The following is a 20,846-nucleotide window of genomic DNA, read 5'->3' as shown; positions in this document are numbered from 1 at the left end:
ACAGGCTGAGACAGCGCAGTGACTCACGCAGGAGCTGGGGAACAGGATGTGATTTAATCCTTCACTGAAGGGCCACTTGAGCGTCTGACTGGAAAACAGCAGAGACAGACGTGCCTCAGACGTCTGTACTTTATGGGCACATCGAGTTGATCTCACGAGAAACGGGGGAGAGCAACGAGAACGTGGGAAGCGTTCAACTGACGATGCCAGTGCGATACATACATCGCACAAAAAAAAAACCCCACACACCCCAATGCACAGGCTCTGCTACACACACACACACACACACACACCGCGCACGCACACACATCACGCACACGCGCTCCACCCTCCTCAAAAACTTTAGTCAAGTTCATAAAAATCAATTACAATCTTAAACTTTTCAAATTTTCTGAAATTAATGACTGATTAAGAGAGAGCTGGAGAGAAAGGGTGAGAGTCAGAGGGAAAGAAAAAAAAAAATCAATAAACACTAGATGGCCTGTAAAAGCATTATAAATATAAGTAGCATTCCTCCATTAGGGGAGATTTGGAAAAAAGTAAATGCTAATGAGAGCACCAGAGGCCATTGGAGTCCATTAAGGGCCCTGTGTGGTGGAAACAGCCCTCACGTCGAGGTTATCTAGTGGCCAGGCACACAGCCTCCACAGACACCACTCAAACCCCACTCCCATTTCCCAGTGACGTACTGGACAAATGTGCCTTTTGTAAGCAAGCAAAGGAGAAATGGATGATACAAACGAGGCCCTTTTTTATTTTCTAAACAGTGCGCATTCTTATTCATTAGGCATTTGTAAGTATTTATGGCATTGAGGAGGAACTGTCTGAACGGTTAAGATAGAATAACTCTGGAAGTGGAATATGACCGCCAACCCCAGGAGAACGGTGTTTATCTAGGTTAAGAAGACAACTACAAAGGTTTCGGGCCATTAAATCTTTGTATAGAGTGGCTTTTGGTTAGAACCCTTTAAACTGTGCATTTCCTTAATGTAAACATGGTGTTTGTTGACCATGGGCAAAAAAGGTCAACAAGGCATTAAAATATCTGGTAATAACGACTGGTATACGGTTTATCTGGCCGTGACACATAATTCAACACGCCATTCATCTGAGGGTCAGAAATGTGCGATAAACAGATGTGAACGTTGGTACAGAGAGGCAGGCGTGCTGGGCACAGGTAGAGGTCTGCTTAGCTGGAGAGGCGGTGAGTGTGTGAGAGATTTGAGGAGCTTCAGGGGAGCTGCTACTCACCTGAGAGGAACGCGAGGGACGGCTGATGGAGACGAGGCTGTCGTGACTACCTGTAAGATCTGTTCCAGGGCAGACAGACCCCCTCCCACCTGGAAGGCTACCTGATCCGCGTTGTTCTGAGAGAGAGAGAGAGAGAGAGAGAGAGAGAGAGAGAGAGAGAGAGAGAGAGAGAGAGAGAGAGAGAGAGAGAGAGAGTGTGGGTCATGAACATGCACGTAGAGCCGAGCAGGTCGAGGTATCGCGTTGCGTTCGTAGAGGAGGGATCCACTCCCCCACCTCCCGCTCTCCAAACGGGACAGAGAGTGAAATGTGAAACAAAGTGATCCCCAAAGAATTCCTGCTAAATCTCAAAAGTGCACAACCCCCCCCCCCCCCCCCCCCCCCCCTGCCCCAGCCCCCCCCCCGCCACCAAACCCCGACACAGGACAACAAATACACGGAGCTGCACACAACCCCAGGGTGGTCTGATTCCACAATCCAGAGCTCAGGGAACAGAAACGCATCGGGTTAAAAAAAAAACGACCACGTAAAAGACAATACACTCTAAAACCCAAAGGAGAGAGAAAATGCATCCTTAACGTCATGCCGAGATTAGCCCAAAAGTACAAAGCAGGCTTGTTTCAAATGCAACGTGCAGTCGTTGTTATCATAGATAACAGCCATAAAACTTTTAAGAGGGGGGTCAACCAAACTGTGCCTGAAACTCATATGGTGTGGCTGAGTGTCCTTGACTACGGGGACGTAAACCAGTCATTTAACTGACCTGCTTTTCAAATCAAACTGTTTACAGACGTGACATTTTTACTTGCATCATAAAATTCCTTCAAGTTCAAAGTGGGATCCCTTTAAGTGAGTCATGTGTTTTAAGACACAGATCTCCAGATCTGCAGGGCTTTGAGCGGGGGAAGTGTCTCACAAACTGGCACTGGCCCCGTGTGCCCCCCCCAACTCTCCTTAAAGAAAAACCTCACTACAATAAGAAAACGTTTCTGGGCAAGGGACAATATTTATTATCTTTGACCCCACTGGAGAACTGGAGAGGTTTTCTTGTGAAACGCCTGGTGTGCACTAGCCCAGCTGGGCGGGGCCAGTGTTCTCGGGAGCGCACCGCAGACCCCTCCCACTCCAGACCCCTCCCACTTCCTAATGAGGTCAGCACATCCAGCGCTGAGTGACAGCACCCACAGTCGGGCACTTCAGGTTGTGTTTGTTCACGGGACGGCGTGGCCACCAACAAGCCCGGACATATTGAGCGCCAAACATTGAAGGCGCTTTGCAAAAATTACACATAAGCTCCTCTCCTGTCAATCAGGAGCGCCGCCAAAGAGCAGTTCCTGAAGATCCTGTGGCAGAAGAAGCGTGAACCCCGGCAGGGTTAAGAGACTGAACAAGCACACCGTCAGTTACAGCAAAGGCAGTCGGTGGGAGGTGGGGGAGAGATTAGGGAGATCTCTGTGGCGGCTCAGTCAGGCACAGACTCCCCACGCTGCTATTGCCCTGGCATGGCCTTGCCCCGCAGAACCTGCCCCAACTCCCCCGCCAGCACGGAGCCGAGCGTCTGGGCCACGGGGAGGGCGGGTTGGGTCCTCTCCTGGTGGCCTGTTTAGGAAGGTGGGGCGGTTAGATGGGGTCTGTGTGATCCTGGAGCTTAAATCAGAGAGAGAGGTATCACGACGCCTACTCTGGGCTCACTGACAGACGCCCGCATGAAGAGCTTACCTTCGGTCCGAGGAAGGAGTTTTATTTATTTATTTATTTTAAGAAGAAGGTAAAGTGAAAATTAGTATAACATTACACATCATACAAGCTGAAAAATCCCATTTCACGCCGTATTTAGAAAAATGTCAGATCCCGACAGCTGTAGGTAAACTCTGATTACAAGGGAACACTAAAGGGAGGAAGGATCTGTGTTTCATTATATCACCCCAAAACACACTGCAGTGTAACACACCATCCGAGAGGCCTGCGGAAGATTCTGTCCACTGTTACCAAATGTTGTCTTCATAGCCTCACACGGCTCTCCATACAAACATCTGGCTTTTATGGTGCTTTTTAAATAAAAAACATCCACGTCAGCTAAACAACCTGACTGTTTATTTGTGGCCACCACCATTTTCCGAAAAGCAGGTATGAGGTGTTAACATCATGTTTTGGTCTAAACAGTTAGCAATCTTCCCCCCCCTCCCTGATAACACAAGTCGTCTGCCAAAAATGTGGTTTTAAGTCGAGTTCTAATAGTAAGCCTTTGTGTTGTTAGCAAAACATTCAGCTCGAAAGCTAACCATTCGACTTGGTAGCGAACGCTGCCCTCGGCCATAAACGGCGGTTCTCCTCCCGTCCAATGGCGTGAAGCCGTGACATCTGGGCGGGGGCCGAGCGAAAGCCCTCCCACGGCGAGCTGGGAACGGGGCTCGTGAGTGAAGCACAAAGCTTCAGCTGATCACTCACTCTACGGAGGAGACGCGCTGCCTAATTTAGCCCACACTCACCCTTCCCCGACAGACACTCCAGTGATGAAATAATAGGATGAGAGGCGCTTTTTCACAAACAGCAGCCTCGTACAAAAGACTTGAAGACAGATGAGAGGGCAAGAGGAACGGTGGGAGGGGCTGAGGGGGGGGGGGGGGGGGGGGGGGTATCCTGAATTATACTGCTTGGAAACCTTATCCAATTATTATCCTGTGTCCACTTTAGCCCAGGCTAATCAGAGGGGCTGGCAGCTGCTCCTCACCCTGGCCGGGACGGAGGAGACGGACGTGGCCTGTGCTGTGACCTAAAAGGCAGGTTGGGATGGACACGTCCGGGCGCTGGCCTCCTAGACATCACTCTAATTAGCCCCCATAAAGGCAGAGGGGGGGGGGGGCACCCACGAATGCCACATCCCCCTCCGTACAACAACAGATGGAGAACAACTGGCTGAAAGTTGGATGGCGAGGTCCACCCGGGCACCTCAGAGCGATCCGTCTTTGGGCGGCCAGGACGAGAAGGTAAACAGAAACATTTTACAGTGATATAAATGAAGGAAAAAGTACGGACAAACTCGGTCAAAGCTTCAGCCTCGCATGAAATATTGAAAGGCACAAGAGGAGTAAACAAAGTTCCCGTTTATTGCAGACGGCTGGGCTAGAATCAGAGAGAAAGGGACCAAACCGTAGACCACAACAAGAGTTTTGCAGCCAACAGAGTAAAAGTTTGTATGTTTACGGGGCTTAATGGCGTGGAGTAAAGTATACAGTAGAGGATGATGTGTGACGCTTCATCTCAAACGAGACCGTTGGGTTTATGTCACACAGAGGACCACCATTCATTAGTGACACGCGAGGCACAAAATCAAAGGAACCGCAGGAACCGCAGGATGGTGTGTTCAAAGGAACCAACATCTCAGAAGTCCGTTGTACTGTTTGTATTTCCCTCTTAAATTTTGTGACAGGTTACAAACTTTAGCCACAGTACATATAGAACTTTATGCGAAAAGCCACAATCTAGATTGCTAACCAAAATACAGCACGCAGAAAGTGTTAAACTCTGACCAGTTTTCTCATGTTGCATTTCCACACAAATTTGATAAAACAGATTCTTTTTAACGTTTTCCTTTATATTTAAAGGGTCCAAAACTTTAGTATGTCATAAAGACAATGGTATAAAAGGGCATTTCTAGCCATTGTGACTTTCTAGTCCTCAGAATGCTTATCTGCTAACTCAGAGGTGCACCTGAAAGGAAGAAACAAGAACCTCCCAACACACTTAAACACAGCCGAGTGGAACAAAAGATACAGCCCTGGAATTAGGGCTAGAAAACGACCTTACTGACAGCACACTGTGAGAGAATGCCATAATATGTCCAGCGTCGCTCTCCCCCCCCTAATCCCTTCTGGCTCAGCTTGCCAATCAGGCCGGACGGGAGAGAGAAGTCCTTCCCAGAACACACAAGTCTCTCACATTCAGGGTCCGCTCTCCCGCTAGTACTGTTAAGGGATCTTTACGGTGTAAAATATTTGTGTAATTTGATTCAGGTTAGCTGGTGAATTAAAATCCTCATGCCAAAAGCATTTAAAGGGAGGCGTTTCCAAGGGTTTATTATTCAGAGGCCACCTAGTGGACATTACGGAGAACTTCACCTTAGTCGGCTCACGTGAGAAGACTCATCAATCAGCAGTGACCACGTCAAAATATAGCAGCCGCAATTTTTCCCTTTTGAAACACCAACGTTTTTGGACTCGGTCAATGTAAATCAGACTCGTTCCAGTGCTGGGTCATCAGCTATGAGCTTGAGCAGGGTCGTACGAGTCCCCCCCCCCCCCCCCCCCCCCCCCCAACCTGGGGCCTCCTGATCAGGTACAGCACCCACCGGTCGGCCACCAAGGGGAACCGGCTCCTGACAGCTGGCAAATGAAAATGTAAACAGCGGCTGCAGACAGCGGCCGGTGCCTCCACTGGTGCTCCTGACGGTCCCCGAAGTGTCATAAACGCCGTTCGTCTCTGCCAGCCCTTTATTTGAAAGCAGTGACAAACATTCACTGGCAGAATGTAAATATGTGAGCTCACTGCAGCAAAGGTACGAACTGGAAGGCCGGTGGAATAAGGGACTTCTCCAGAATACTCTTTAAACAACAGCAAAGGGGGGGGGGGGTTGGGGGGAATTTGCTTCTATCCGTCACTTCCCTGCCGAGACGAAAAGAAACCTGGTTTGACACAAAATAAACCATTAGCTGCCTCGGAGGGAGAGGCGGCCCTGGGTCGGCGATCACGTCCGAGCGGAGGCGGCATGGGGGTGGTGGTCGGGGTCGGTGTTGTTCAAGGAATTAGGGGAGAAAGTGGAGACTGAATCAGATACGGTGACTGAGAAAAAAAACAAATCTGTAGGTGGTTCCGTGACATGAGAGATGCTTGTTAGGTCAAATAATCTAAACGCTCCCAACGCGGCCGGAGATGGTGGGAGTGTGGGCAGACACCCCCACTGAAGGAGACAGATATTTATTTGACTTTGTCCAGGGATTAGAGGAGGAAGTGCCTAAGCAGTGTGGTTCTCACACACACACACACACACACACACACACACACACACACACACACACACACACGCCCTACGACACTGCCCTGGCCCTCAGCAACGCTCCACACCACGCCTGCCTCAGCTGGTGCTCCAGGAATCTGCACTTTGACGGACAGCTCAAATGAAGTCCAGACACTACACCGAGAGACCCCCATCCCCACAAGGAACAGCTCGAAGAACTGACATTTCCTCAAGCCCTTCACTATTCCGCTGACTTAGAAAAACAGCAACAGAAGAATCTTCAAAGGCACGTCTCAGTGGAAAACTCCAGAACCAGTCGGTATGGGAGAGACCACAAGACCTCTGGGACAGCACACGAGAACATACTTGTGCCCAAGAGTGTATCTGCCATCTTGAAAGGCTTCAAACTAAATAACAGTGGGTCTGGGAAGAAAAGATGAAATGAAAGTGTTTAATTATGTCTGACTGAGAAGACCTGCCTTCCAAATGTTTAACATGATTTTAAACATATGAGACTTGAATGGTATATAAGGCTGCTGTCAAACACGCTGCAAAGTTGTTAGCCATCACAGGCTACTTTCCATTTTTCGATTCTTGTGAACTCTATATTACTCGAGTTATAATATTTTAATATAAAATGTCTAAAAGTATTTATTTGTAAAGAAGCTAATTTGGGCCTCTCCTCCACTTCTGTGGTAGTGACTGGACTCCACCCCCCCTGCATTAGCTCTGACAGGCTGGGCTACACCCTCCACCCATTAGCTTTGACACACCAGGCTCAGATACACCCCCGTTCCATTATTCCCGCTAGTGCAGGATTAGCTCCTCCCCATGTCCATAAACGCCACTTTACAGGGTTGGGCTCCTCCCCTGTTGCATTAGCTCCATTTTACTTGTTGAGGCTCCACCCCCTTCCATTAGCGCTGCTTTACTAGGTGAGGCTCCACCCCCTTCCATTAGCGCTGCTTTACTAGGTGGGGCTCCACCCAGCAGGGCCGTCCTGTTCCTCCCCCTGGAGAAATCCCTTCAGCCATTAACATCTAGTATCTCCTCCCACCAGCTAGAGCAGAGACATCATCTAGTCCCCCCCCCCCCTTCCACTTGAACAAGTTCATTATGAGTCCTGCAGAACACCACTTACAAGACTTCTTATCCCATTCATAGAAGAGAGACTCATCTGGACATCCTGCCATTAGTCAACACAGCCTTAGGTAACAGATTTGGGTCTTGGTTTACTAAAGGGACTATATAACCTAATGTCTTTGAACCATTACTGCATATGTAGACTGTTAAATACTCATTGGGTAGTCAGGTAGCTCAAGCAGTTTTGGGGATAAACATGCATTCAAAACATATTCTGAAACATGTAGCTCAGAGCAGAGAGCAAAGATCCCCCAGAGTCTAGGACTACATGCCCCAGAGTCTAGGACTACATGCCCCAGAGTCTAGGACTACATGCCCCAGAGTCTAGGACTACATGCCCCAGAGTCTCCCAGCCATTTCTCTTTTCAGTCATTCTGATTCAATTTACTTTGTCAAAACCAAGAAGTTATTGTATGAAGCCACAATGCAGACCAGCAGGTCACACAAACACTCGGCCGCCTAATGAACGAGTAGCTGCATTAATAGCATCTGCCAAAACGAAAACACGCGGCTAATCTGGCCCTCGTTACCAAATAACCCAGGGTGAAGACTTGTGGAGGGAACGTGATACTCCACGCTGACTGAGACAGGGAGAACTCCTGCCAGAGCTGTGTGGTTGAGGGGAGTCTGTTCAGGGAAGCCAGCAGGCTTATCTCCCGGTAAACCCCCCCCCTCCACCACACACACACACACACACACACACACACACACACACACACACACACACCCCTACAGAACTGACAAACCGACCAGCCAAATGGGTGCTGAGATGCATGTCCCAGAAAACCCAATTTGGAGAGGTGCCCCCCCTCCCCCCCTCCTCATTACTCACTTCATTCCTGAGGATGACGAGGAGGAGGAAGGACCGCACATATCGGAGTCTGAAGCAGACATGCAGCCTCCTTCACTTATACCTGAAGAGTGAAGACGGTCTACCTGTACCCGACACACACGACATACCTGTTTCTCCAGAATGCGAGAGATGTCCCCCAGGGTTCTGTCCAAGCCCGACACTCTGTTATTGGCCCACTGGCCGCTATCTTGACCCTGCAACTGCTTTAGCAGGTCCTTCACCAGACGCTGCAACCTACACACACACACACACACACACACACACACACAATGAAGGACAACTTAAGATTTCAGAGCTTCACATGTATCTGCCACACACCTGCGGTCTAAAGAGTACGTTGAGTTTTGATATGTACTGTCTCCTAACATGCGTTTAAGTGTTGTGTAAAAACATTTCTGAGATGCAGTAAGTTGAAATCCCAGCTTACTTGGCCTTGTAAGGGGAATCTGGAATCTGCAGCTTAGACTCCATGGATGTCTCATACTCCTTAGCCCTGAGATAAAAGAAGACAAAAAACTCCATTAGAGTGCATAGAAGAGCACACAAGAGAGCAATAATGAGTGAGAACATATGAGAGAGAGAGAGAGAGAGAGAGAGAGAGAGAGAGAGAGAGAGAGAGAGAGAGAGAGAGAGAGAGAGAGGGAGAGAGGGAGAGGGAGGAGGAGAGCTACTGTCAACGTGAAGACATGAGAAGATAAGGCGACAGTGAGAACAAAGCTAAGGTCAGGAGGTCAGTCTGTGTTTCAGACTGTTTACTCAGTCTGTCAGCCAGTCATAAAAGCAAAATCTTTTGGATAAGATTATTCAGATAAACTTTATCTAAACTTTGAAAGCTTGAGGAAATGAGACCATTCTACATATCTAGAATTTCAGTGCTAAAGATTGTTGGTAAAGACTGCCGTGTATGTAGTCCAACGCTGCAGCTGTAGACCTCGACAGGCATGTGTGGTCCACCAGAAGAAGCGTTTCCTCTCCATCCCACGCGTGGCTGATCAGACCGATCGATTAGCCCCTGACAAACCAGCTGAGGAGCAGATCGCGCCCAGATGATAAACGCTCACACTTCTCACACAAACTTCTCAGAAAGCTATTGCAGCATCTATCTTTAAAATGTTATTATAAAATTCTATAAGACGGTAAAGTTGGGTTTTTGCAAATAAATACAGAGGGGGATCAGAGGGGAACCAAAAGCCTCCAGCAGCTGTTGGCTCACGTGGGATTAGAAACCTTAGTTCTGATCTTTAAGAGGGAGATAAATCAGCCTCAGGTCTGTGAGAGCCGCGTGTGAAGTTGAGCACACGTCACCGTAGGACGGAGAGTGGGGGAGGGGCAACAGAAACACGCCTGGCGCTTAATGAGTCTTCACTACAAACACACCGAAGGACAAATTACAGCCCGACGGTCCGGACGTGAGGAGGCGACCACGGCGGGCTGCTACCGACGGGACAGGCGTGTTCAGATGGAAGCGCAAATGAAGTCGGGCGGCACACGAAGCATTTCCAGAGTCCATAAACAGGGAGGGGAACACAAGACTCTAGATCACGGTCGTGGGGGGGTTGTTTCTGGCCGGCCGGACCGGGGGGGTGTCGAGGGGCCGCGGTCCACCACCGTACCGCATTATTTACCCCCGGCCCGGGAGAAACGTGCGTGAAGAACATGACGGAGTACTGATGGACCGGCTGAACTGTACCTGGCCCCCTCAGTCATCCTCCATATTACAATATTCATCTCTGACAGCTTTACGCCCACACGGGTTAAACGGGGAGCAATCGCCGAGCCATCAATCACCGTGCGTGACGGGGCCCGTTAAATGGAGCGACCGGTTATAAATATTAGTAATCAGCAATAAGGAGAAGGGGGAAAGCTACCCAGCTACAATGCAGAACTAATAATCAATTCATCACAACCTGCCCTGCCATTCACCTCCACCCACTCTGGATGGAGATAGCACCCCCCCCAGTACGCGCCATAAAAACGTCCGTGCCTCCGAATAAAAAAAAACACAAATACACTGCCTCCATTTTAAAAGCCGCAACAAGAATTCAGGGGTTTGGCGTTGACCGTGTGAGGGAGCGTTTGGCTCTGCTGTAATATTTCACACTGGCTTTGAGAGACCTTCAATCACACGCCGTCGCTCCCGACAAGCAAAGAATTAAAACAGGATCGGCGGGAAAACGTCCAGAAAGGAACAAACCCGGATGCGTCTATAAATTTTACGCATGCGCACGAGGACACGGAAGCGACCTGGTCGGGGGTGTCGTGTCATGGGATGGGGGCGGGGCACGGCGAGAGGGGCCCCGCCCACGAGGACACGGCTTCAGCTCTCGTATGGGCAGGCGTCCCGGGCCCCGCCCCCTTCCCCGGGGCTACAAGCGGAGGGAGGTTTCGGGTGGACTCGGAGCAGTGCACACAGCGCTCTGAACAGGGGGCTCTTTGTATGCTGCCCTCTCTTGAAGGCAGAAGCCACACACTGACGACTCTGTTCCTCCGCGTGGGGAAGAGACGATCTACACGCCACACCACACACGGGAGGCCTGACCCGGCCAATGGATGGACACGCTACTTTCACGGTAATTAGAAGCATATATGTTTGTATGCGGCGAGTCATAAAGCAAAATCCACACCCACGCAGGCCATATTCTCGGGAAAGGCCCGGATGCTGGGGGCTGGCCCAGAGCTCGGGCGTCGTCCCCGGAGCGAGCGGAGCGTGGAGGAGGCGGTGAGCTGGGAGGTCCGTGTGAAGCTCTCTTGCCGATTCACCCTGTGCTCCTATAAAATGCCTCGTTTCCACCCAGCAGTGGAGGCGCTAACCTCGGCACTCCGGGCTGCTGATTTATGAGCGGGAGCTCCTGCCATCTCCCTGTGCCTCCACGCTCCTGGCCCCACACTGTGAGGACCAGCTCCCTGCCCCACACGGCCACAGGCAACAGATGGACTCAGGACCCCGGGACCCTGGGCTGGAAGACTTCATTTGGAATGCGAAACGTAAATGAATTGAGCAACACTTCAATCTTGAGATCATTTGTAGGTTAGATCTCAACGCCCAGTTCAACCCGTTCCTCTCCTTAAGCTCCTCCAGAACAAGTCGTTCGTGGAGACCAGCGGGCAGCACCAGGCCGTGAGCTCAGAGAGGTGGAGCAGGGCGTGGCCGGAAGCCGCGGGCGCAGCAAGCCCGCCTCCTTAGGGTGGAGCGCCAGTGAGCCGGGTCAGCCACGCCCACAACAGCTTAAGGCTCACCGACTCCTCTTCAAGAGGCCATGAAAAATAACTGCGTGTGTATGACCCAGTGTGTGTGTGTGTGTGTGTGTCCATCTATCCCTGTCAGAGTAAAAACATACACAACCTGCAGTTGTGACAGGAAACTAAATTTATTGTGGCCAGGTCTAGGGTTGGACACAGACACGCACTGCCTCCTATTTGTTGATTGCTATTGATTTTCTTTGATACTTCATTTAAAAATCAATAGGCGGAGTAAAGACAAACAGGCACGGTTTACACATACTTTAACATACTATTGTACACCAGAGAAGGCTTCACTTTTGGCAGCGTGGTGGCAGCCAATTAGGAGAAAAGCTCTTAACAGGTGAACGTGAGGGAGGCCCGTGGATCGATTCTCACTTTTTCTTCCCCAATCACACAAAGTGGCCATAAATTCAACTCATCAGTGTTGCTGTGCAGACAGGCGAGATGCACCGCACACGTCTCTCCGTCTCTCCGTCACACATAAAGCTCTCACACATGCACCACGCCGTCCTTTCACCGTATGAACGACTGTCACGCATGAGGAAAGACAGAGAGAAAGAGAGAGAGAGAGAGAGAGACGAGGGGGTAGAATGGAAGAGAGTGACAATCACCTTGAGTTCATCCGTGCGCGGAGTTTCTTGGCCTTCTTCCGTGCTTTCTGCTTCTCCTCGCCGTCTTTCGTGCTCTCTGGGGTCAAAGTGCAGTCTGTCACTATGTCCACGATGTATTTCTTTAAAGACAGGTGCTCCTGTGACAAAGAACACTGCAATTAGAAGAAGAAAAAAAAACCTCTTAAAGCGAGAGATTATAAACATCATCGTAAAGTGTTTTATGTTAACGTCAGCAAAACCTTCATCGTTTAGAGGAGCGAGGTCCAAACCCTGCAGGAGTGACTGACCCAGTGAGCTCCTCCGTCCAGGACCAACACCCCCCCCCCCCCCCCCCCCCCCAATCATCCAGACTTCCCACACACCGACCTGCCCCCATCTCAAAGACCACGACGGGTTCCTGACAGCAGCACATCACTCCAGGATGCGTGGAAGTGTCCGTAACAATAGTAGGGTGGCCCGGAGAGGACAAAAGCGTTTCACAGGACCCTCCGCGTAACACGCACCCTGACAAAGGCCACGCTGCAGGCGCCAGAGCGGGGGAGGCCATTGAGAGCACAGGTGTTGGAGCCCATCGCTCTGGGCCGCGGCATTGTGTGCGGTAATTAGCGGGCGTCCGAGCCGCTCGACCGCGCCGGGGAGCGACGGCCACAGGAAGCTGTGAGGGGAGAGGGCTAAACTTCCCGTTTGAAATGCACCGGGCCCCTCTCCGGTGACACCAGCGCCTCCACGCCAAGGAAGACGGATGTAACCCGATTTGAGCGGCATGATGCATGTGCCAGAATGCAATTATCCCATTACCCTGTCATCCGGCCCCTCGGAGGACGGCCGCGGAGAGCCGGGAGTGAGATAAGGGTCCGGGGTGGGGGCCCCGAGGTGGGGGCTCCTGGCTGGGGGGGGCACGGACGACCACGGCTGCTGGTTCTGGAAGGCGACGAGCTGCTTCCACAGCGCGATGGGAACCTCGGGAAAGGCAGCCGGAATATCGGACCTGCAATTTTCATCTTCGTTTTCATAAAACGTGAACTGAAAGTGAGTCGAGTGGTCCATACAGAAGCCCCGACAGCATCTTCAAACGGTGCCGTTACTGGTGACTCTAATGGTGACTCAGTTTACTCCCCACAGTTCACAGATTTGCATTCTGTGGTAAATTCATGGTGCTAAAACGTGTTTGAATGGTTTGCTTTTCTGCTTGGTTTAGTGGGTCATCTTTTCCAACAACACATTGCTTCAGGAACTGTTACGTCTGATGACAGAAGTGAACAAATATAAGAAGTTTAAATAGCAGCAAATCAAGCGGAACACCCACCACAATGTGAATACCCATGTGTGTGAGAGTGTGGACCCCCACAACCTCCTGGGAGCTAGGGTTGAGCCTTGCAGTCATAACCATTGGCTCTGTTTGGCCAGAGAGGCATCTGGAGAGTAATCTCTCTGAAAGGCGAGCCACTTCTCCTAGCACCCGCTTAATGGGATTGTTTCTGTAACACCTCAAAGACACGCACCATCTTGAGATTATAACAGAGTGGGTTTGGAGGGGGATGTCTGGACATGTGACAGCTCACCACCAGACAAAGCCCATCGTATACAGGTTAACAAATGCATAATAAATCAATTTTAAAAGCCACTGATCAAGAAACTGAAATCAGCTACAAGTGAATGGGGTCAAAACACACACACACACACACACACACACACACACACACACACACACACACACACACACACACCACACACACACACACACGGTAGTTCTCATTTTGGTCCACAGTGATCCATTAAGTATCTCACTTGTTGGTAGGACCGCAATGAGACTTAATTATACATGCGATGTCATTTGAAGACTATAGTGAAGACCTCAACATTAACAGGAACAAAACCTTCTAGTCTATGTTGCACTTGCAGTGCTGTGACAGCAACATGACAGACAGGTGTTTTCATGCACCTGAGGGACAATGACAGAGAGACAGAGAGACAGAGAGAGAGAGAGAGAGAGAGAGAGAGAGAGAGAGAGAGAGAGAGAGAGACAGGGAGAGAGAGAGAGAGAGAGAGAGAGAGAGAGAGACAGGGAGAAAGAGAGACAGGGGGAGAGGGAGAGAGAGAGAGAGAGAGAGAGAGAGAGAGAGAGAGACACACACACAAGGAGAGAGGGAGAGACACACACAGGGAGAGAGAGAGACACACACACAGGGAGGGAGGGAGAGAGAGACAGGGAGAGAGAGAGACAGGGAGACAGTAAGAGACAGGGAGAGAGACACACAGAGAAAGAGACACACACAAGGAGAGAAGGAGAGGGAGACCAAGAGAGAGACAGGGAGAGAGAGACACAGAAAGAGAGACACACACAGGGAGAGAGGGCCCCGGGGCAAAAACAGCCTGACAATGCAGCGTTTGTGCAGGTAACGGGAGTAGGGGACACTGCTCCCCCTGTCATGGCTACTCCTCTGGGCCTCCCACAGTCACACTGACAGCTCCCTCCTCTGCTCCTTTGTATCGCACAAAGGGAGGCACAGGATGGCTTTCTCCCTCAAGTCCGACAGACAGCCGTGTGTCATCCAGGTTCAAGGTGAAGATATAGTGTATCTCTCTCTCTCTCACACACGCACACACACACACACACGAAGCAACAATTCCCATAAAGAGACTCATAAAGAGAACTACCACAAAAACGGGACAACCGACGTATACCAACCACGAGGACTCTCTGCTCACCTCAACGTCAGTGTGGCGTCAGGGTTCTGCGGCCACGTTAGACACACGCAGTAGGAGAGCACAGACAGGAGCTTCTAACAGGTCAGCAGTGTTTTTCGCTCGGGTGTCAAGGACGAGTCGTAAATCCAAACGGCCACGTGTCAAACACCAGGGGTCAGAGCGGCCCGTATATTTCAGCAACACGCGACAGAGGACGACCAATAAAGGAGAGGAAGGGGAGCGATGGTCAGCCCGGCCCCGCCCACGGCCCCGCCCACGTCCACGCCCGTCCATCCATCCCTGTTGATAATCACCTTATTTTCAATTTAATTCACAAGTCCTTAAAATGGCGGAATGTGACTAAATCCGGGCCGAGACGGCGCTTCCGCAGGAAAACGACGCCGTGACCTTTGCACGCCGCAGCCCGCCGCCTTCATTTTAATTAAAAATCTTTCACGACGGAGAGAGTTATGGAAGTCTCCACTGCAGAATAGTGGCGCTCGCTGGAATGAAATACGACGAAGCAGAAAGGGACCAGACATAAATATGAAAGGCTGAAGGGCCTGGGTAAAACTCTCCAAACAAAAGCCCCCAGCAGGGCCGCTCCTCCCGCTGCACACGCAGACTGGCCCGTCCGGGCCGCCGGGGCCCTGACAGGGGACTCAGAAGAAGGGGAAATCTTGGATCTGGGGTTCCTGGAGTAACATTTTCACTACTAATTAGAACAGAGGACAGCGCTGATTAATACAGGGACAGTTTTACAGTGCCAACTTGCTGCAATAATTCTCTTCCTGTGCAGATTTCTCTCACTGTTATACATTGCGCCCCATAACTCTTGTAACAGAACTAAATCAAAGAACGGATTAGAGTAGGTTAATGTAATAAATCATTTATAACAACACTGAAGCCAATTTCATGCGATACACCATCTAATTTAGAGCCAGGTTCCTGTATCAGTCAACCCTGCTCTAGTTCTCAATCAAGCAGTTGCTTGGTCCTTGTTTATCACTCCATCAGGCAGCAGGAGCAGGCCCATGATTCGGGAGGGGGGAGACGTTAAGAATTACCCCCCGAGAGGGGCAGAAAACAGATCAGATGAAGAAGGTCGAAGGTGAAGCATACAGCACGAACAGCTGTCACCTAAACAAAGAGCCGGAGCGAGAGGCAGTCTCATGCCGTAGAGCACGGGGTCTCCCAGAGGTCCGACAGGAGTGTGGATCTCACCCCTGATCTCAACCCATCGTGATGTCCATCACGTTCGTTCACTGTCCCCAAGTCCAAACGAACGGTAGGACCAGAACAGACAAGACGTGGGAGGCCAAGCACACGCTGCCTCAAGGCAACGCCAATGTTTCAAGTTACAAATCAAGTAAAGTTAAGCTTTGAATCGGACTGCTTGCTACCTATGGGTGTGACTGTGTTCAGTAAGTAACATGGGGGGTTGGTGTGGTGTGATGGAGTTGTGTGGTGTGGTGGGGGCTGGTGTAGTGTGGTGTGGTGGGGGTTGGTGTGGTGTAGTGTGGTGGGGGGGTTGGTGTGGTGTGGTGTGGTGGGAGTTGGTTGTGGTGTGGTGTAGTGTGGTGGGAGTTGGTGTCGTGTGGTGGGGTTTGGTGTAGTGTGGTGGGGGGGTTAGTGTGGTGGGGGGTTGGTGTGGTGTGGTGTAGTGGGAATTGGTGTGGTGTGGTGTCATGGGGGTTGGTGTGGTGTAGTGTGATGGGGTTGGTGTGATGTGGTGTGATGGGGTTGGTGTGGTGTGGTGTGGGTTGGTGTGGTGTAGTGTGGGGGGGGTTGGTGTGGTGTTGTGGGGGTTCGTGTGGTAGGGGTTGGTGTGGTGTAGTGTGGTAGGGGCTGGTGTGGTGTAGTGTGGTAGGGGTTGGTGTGGTATGATGGGGTTGGTTTGGTGTGGTGTAGTGGGGGTTGGTGTGGTGTGGGTTGATGTAGTGTGGTGGGGGTTGATGAAGTGTGGTGAGGGTTGGTTTGGTGTGGGTTGGTGTGGTGGGGGTTGGTGTGGTGTGGTGGTGGTTGGTGTGGCCACTGGAGTCCCCCAAGGCTCGGTCCTAGGCCCTCTTCTCTTCTCTTTATATACTCGTTCCCTTGGTGACATTATTTTGTCTCATGGTTTCTATTATCATTGCTATGCTGATGACACCCAGCTAATTCTTTCCTTCCCTCATTCTGACACCCAGGTTTCTAGGCATATCTCGGCATGCTTGGCAGATATTGCTTCGTGGATGACTGCTCACCACTTGAAGCTCAACCCTAGCAAAACTGAGCTTCTGTACATTCCAGGAACCCCAAACCCACACAACGACCTCACAATTTCCTTTGAGAACATCTTGTTAACACCTTCAGAAACTGCACGAAGCCTGGGTGTAACGTTGGACGAGTTGTCCTTCTCAACACATTTCAAAACTGACCAGATCCTGCAGATTTCTCCTCTGCAACATACGGAGAATACGACCCTTCCTTTCACAGGAAGCTACTCAAGTACTTGTGCAGTCTCTAGTAATCTCTAAGCTGGACTACTGCAATTCCCTACTTGCAGGTCTTCCTCTACGGGTCATCAGACCTCTACAACTAATTCAGAATGCTGCAGCACGACTGGTCTTCAATCTACCCAAGTTCTCACATGTGACTCATCTGCTACGCTCTCTTCACTGGCTTCCAGTAGCGGCACGCATTAGATATAAAACCTTGATGCTTGCTTACAAAGCCAAAAATGGACTGGTCCCTGCCTACATGATGTCCATGGTAAAAAGCCGATACGCACAGCGAACACTCAGAACCTCAAGCTTGGCCCGACTTGAAACTCCATGCTTAAAGTCTCATGGAAGACAAAGCTCCAGACTATTCTCCGTCCTGGCTCCAAGATGGTGGAACGATCTTCCATTAGCTACTAGGACTGCAGAGTCTATTGCTATCTTCAAGCGTAGACTGAAGACTCACCTGTTTGTTGAGTTCTTACCAGAGCACTAACTCGATTGATACCACTTGCCGTTGTTCTTAAATTGTATGTCTGTCTATGGTTATTTGTGCTTCTTGGCAAACGTCCAACTTGCAAAACACTAGGTAATGACATTGACTCCTGTAGTTTAGTAGTAGTCTGACTCAATGGTATCTTGAATTCTGGCCTATCCGTACTATTACCTAGGATGAATTCTGTGATCAGATGCAAAGCACTTTGTAAGTCGCTCTGGATAAGAGCGTCTGCTAAATGTCGTAAATGTAAATGTGTGGTGTGGTGGGGGTTGGTGTAGTGTGGTGTGGTGGGGGTTGGTGTGGGTTGGTGTAGTGTGGTGGGGGGGTTTGTGTGGTGTGGTTTGGTGTGGGGGTTTGTGTGGTGTGGTTTGGTGTGGTGGCTTGTGGTGTGGTGAGGGGGTTTGTGTGGTGTGGTTTGGTGTGGGGGTTTGTGTGGTGTGGTGGTTTGTGGTGTGGTGTGGGGGTTTGTGTGGTTTGGTGTGGGGGTTTGTGTGGTGTGGTTTGGTGTGGTGGCTTGTGGTGTGGTGTGGGGGTTTGTGTGGTGTGGTGGTTTGTGGTGTGGGGGTTTGTGTGATGTGGTGTGGGGGTTTGTGTGGTGTGGTGGTTTGTGTGGTGTGGTTTGGTGTGGCGGTTTGTGTGGTTTGGTGTGGGGTGATGGTTTGTGTGGTGTGGGGGTTTGTGTGGTGTGGTGTGGGGGTTTATGTGGTGTGGGGGTTTGTGTGGTTTGGTGTGGTGGTTTGTGTGGTGTGGTGGTTTGTGTGGTTTGGTGTGGTGGTTTGTGTGGTATGGTTTGGTGTGGTGGTTTGTGTGGTGCGGTTCGATGTGGTGTGGGGGTTTGTGTGGTGTGGTTTGGTGTGGTGTGGTGGTTTGTGTGGTGTGGTTTGGTGTGGTGTGGGGGTTTGTGTGGTTTGGTGTGGTGGTTTGTGTGGTATGATTTGGTGTGGTGGTTTGTGTGGTGCGGATTGATGTGGTGTGGGGGTTTGTGTGGTGTGGTGGTTTGTGTGGTGGTTTGTGTGGTGCGGTTCGATGTGGTGTGGGGGTTTGTGTGGTGTGGTTTGGTGTGGTGTGGGGGTTTGTGTGGTTTGGTGTGGTGGTTTGTGTGGTATGATTTGGTGTGGTGGTTTGTGTGGTGCGGATTGATGTGGTGTGGGGGTTTGTGTGGTGTGGTGGTTTGTGTGGTATGGTTTGGTGTGGTGGTTTGTGTGGTGCGGTTCGATGTGGTGTGGGGGTTTGTGTGGTGGTTTGTGTGGTGTGGGGGTTTGTGTGGTTTGGTGTGGTGGTTTGTGTGGTATGATTTGGTGTGGTGGTTTGTGTGGTGCGGATTGATGTGGTGTGGGGGTTTGTGTGGTGGTTTGTGTGGTGTGGGGGTTTGTGTGGTAGAAGAGGGCCCACTTTACTCACCACCTCTTCGTCAGACAGCTCCCTCCCTTGGATACTGCTGCTGTCCCGCACTGCCTGCTGGTGCCTCTTGCCTTTGGTGTGGCTGAACAGGTGAACCTCAGAGGTGATCTACAAACACATGGGTGGAGGGTCATCACATGGACACAGGCCCAGGGAAACACCTACACCTTCACACCGGCGTCAACCTCGCTATACGTTACGCCATTGTTCTCCGTGTCGCACTTCTCAAATGACGAGGACATTGCGGTTTTCCGAAAGCTCACTTCAAAGTTAAATATGATCCACAAACCGTGACGGACATCTGCTAAGTAGCAGGACTCCTCCCAATAAAGGCCAGGACATCAGAACAGGTTGAACATAATAGGCAAAAATATCCCAGACAGTTCCAACTTTCAACTGCCGGGCGCAAAGGTCAACGCCACCCCGAATTTGGGCCTGTGTCCCTTTTCTTAATTACTGGATCAAATATCAACACTCCTGGTTTCAGTGACACCAGCAATCACCACCCTTTTGAGTGTAAGAAACATAATTCTAAAGAAAACCAGAGGAACATGACTAATAATTCCACTAATTCCACACCAGTTCCAAGGCGGGCGGACAGAAGTGGTGGAGGATGGGGACGGGATATTCTCCCAAGCTGAGGTTCAGGTGTTGAAGGAGCGTTGTTTGTCTCTGCGCTCTGGAGCAGGGCCCAGACACGGTGGCCAGGGTGTAATGTTATTAAGGAGAGTGCTTCCCGCTGACCTAAGGATGATCGCTGGAGTCACCCGCTGGCCAAGGTCATCTGACATTTTAACGAGATTTCACCGCGTGCGGCGCTTAATCTGATGCCCGCCTGAAGCTCCAGGGTGTCTGGACTCGTCACAGTGAGAGCCAGAGCCGTCTGGGCACAGAGGCACCTGCTGCTTATTTGTAGCCCGTCACGCAGAGCGATCACGCCTGCCTGCGAATCTCAAACTATAGTTCATTTTTAACTAATGCACTTAAATGCTCATTTAACTGCTTCCTCATCCAAAACCCTTCACTTCACCGTCTGCTCAGCAGCCAAGACGGCAAGCCAAGCACCCGCGACCGAGAGCAGCTGAGCGCACGGCGTCTACGCAGCAATGGGCAGGAGCTACTGGACATCCCCCGCTGTGATCGCCCAAGTGGCAAAACTAAGCAGCCCTCATGCAGAAGTGAAGATCCCTAATGTTACACTTGCACACCATCTCACTCTGACAAATGTGTCTAAACCAGTGTTGCGAATAACGGCGTTAGGTAACGACGTAATTTTGTCAGTAACGGGATAATATAATTAGTTACTTTTCCTGTCGTTACAACGCCGTTGACGTTACTGGGCATTAAAAGCGGTGCGTTACTATATATTGATATACTAACAGTAATGCGAACGGGCTGCTGCCCAGGCTAGTGAGGCCGCTGCCCAGGCTAGTAATACCTGTTTAACTTAACAAGTCAGTAAGCGATTGGCTAAGGCAGCGTTATGGTAGCCAATCAGAGCCAGTGTTTTTACACGCGTGCCAAAGCACACCACGCAAACGGAGAAGAGGCAGAAATGGCTAGTCAGGAGCAAGCCAAAATTAGCATTTTCAAGGTGGCGATATACTTGAAGTTCCTGAATGTTTACCAGACTGGGTATTTGATTTATTTAATTAGGAATAGA

At 50.6% G+C, this 20,846-nt stretch overlaps 1 protein-coding gene across 3 annotated transcripts in view; it reads right to left on the bottom strand.

Moving 5' to 3' along the window:
* Positions 1-434: 434 nt before the first annotated feature.
* The window catches only part of scaper (S-phase cyclin A-associated protein in the ER), a 45,741-nt gene continuing 25,329 nt past the window's right edge, over positions 435-20,846 (bottom strand). For all 3 annotated transcript variants that reach the window (XM_077007427.1, XM_077007428.1, XM_077007429.1), the window contains 5 exons: positions 19,184-19,291; positions 12,116-12,252; positions 8,689-8,754; positions 8,369-8,495; positions 435-1,367 (listed from right to left, as the gene is read on the bottom strand). In XM_077007427.1, coding sequence (XP_076863542.1) covers positions 1,248-1,367; positions 8,369-8,495; positions 8,689-8,754; positions 12,116-12,252; positions 19,184-19,291 — 558 coding nt within the window. In that variant the 3' untranslated portion in view covers positions 435-1,247. The remainder of the gene's footprint in view (positions 1,368-8,368; positions 8,496-8,688; positions 8,755-12,115; positions 12,253-19,183; positions 19,292-20,846) is intronic.

The sequence above is a fragment of the Brachyhypopomus gauderio genome, chromosome 5 (genome assembly GCF_052324685.1).
Source record: "Brachyhypopomus gauderio isolate BG-103 chromosome 5, BGAUD_0.2, whole genome shotgun sequence".
NCBI classification, from domain to species: Eukaryota; Metazoa; Chordata; class Actinopteri; order Gymnotiformes; family Hypopomidae; genus Brachyhypopomus; species Brachyhypopomus gauderio.
This window is presented reverse-complemented; position numbering and strand designations above follow the sequence as displayed.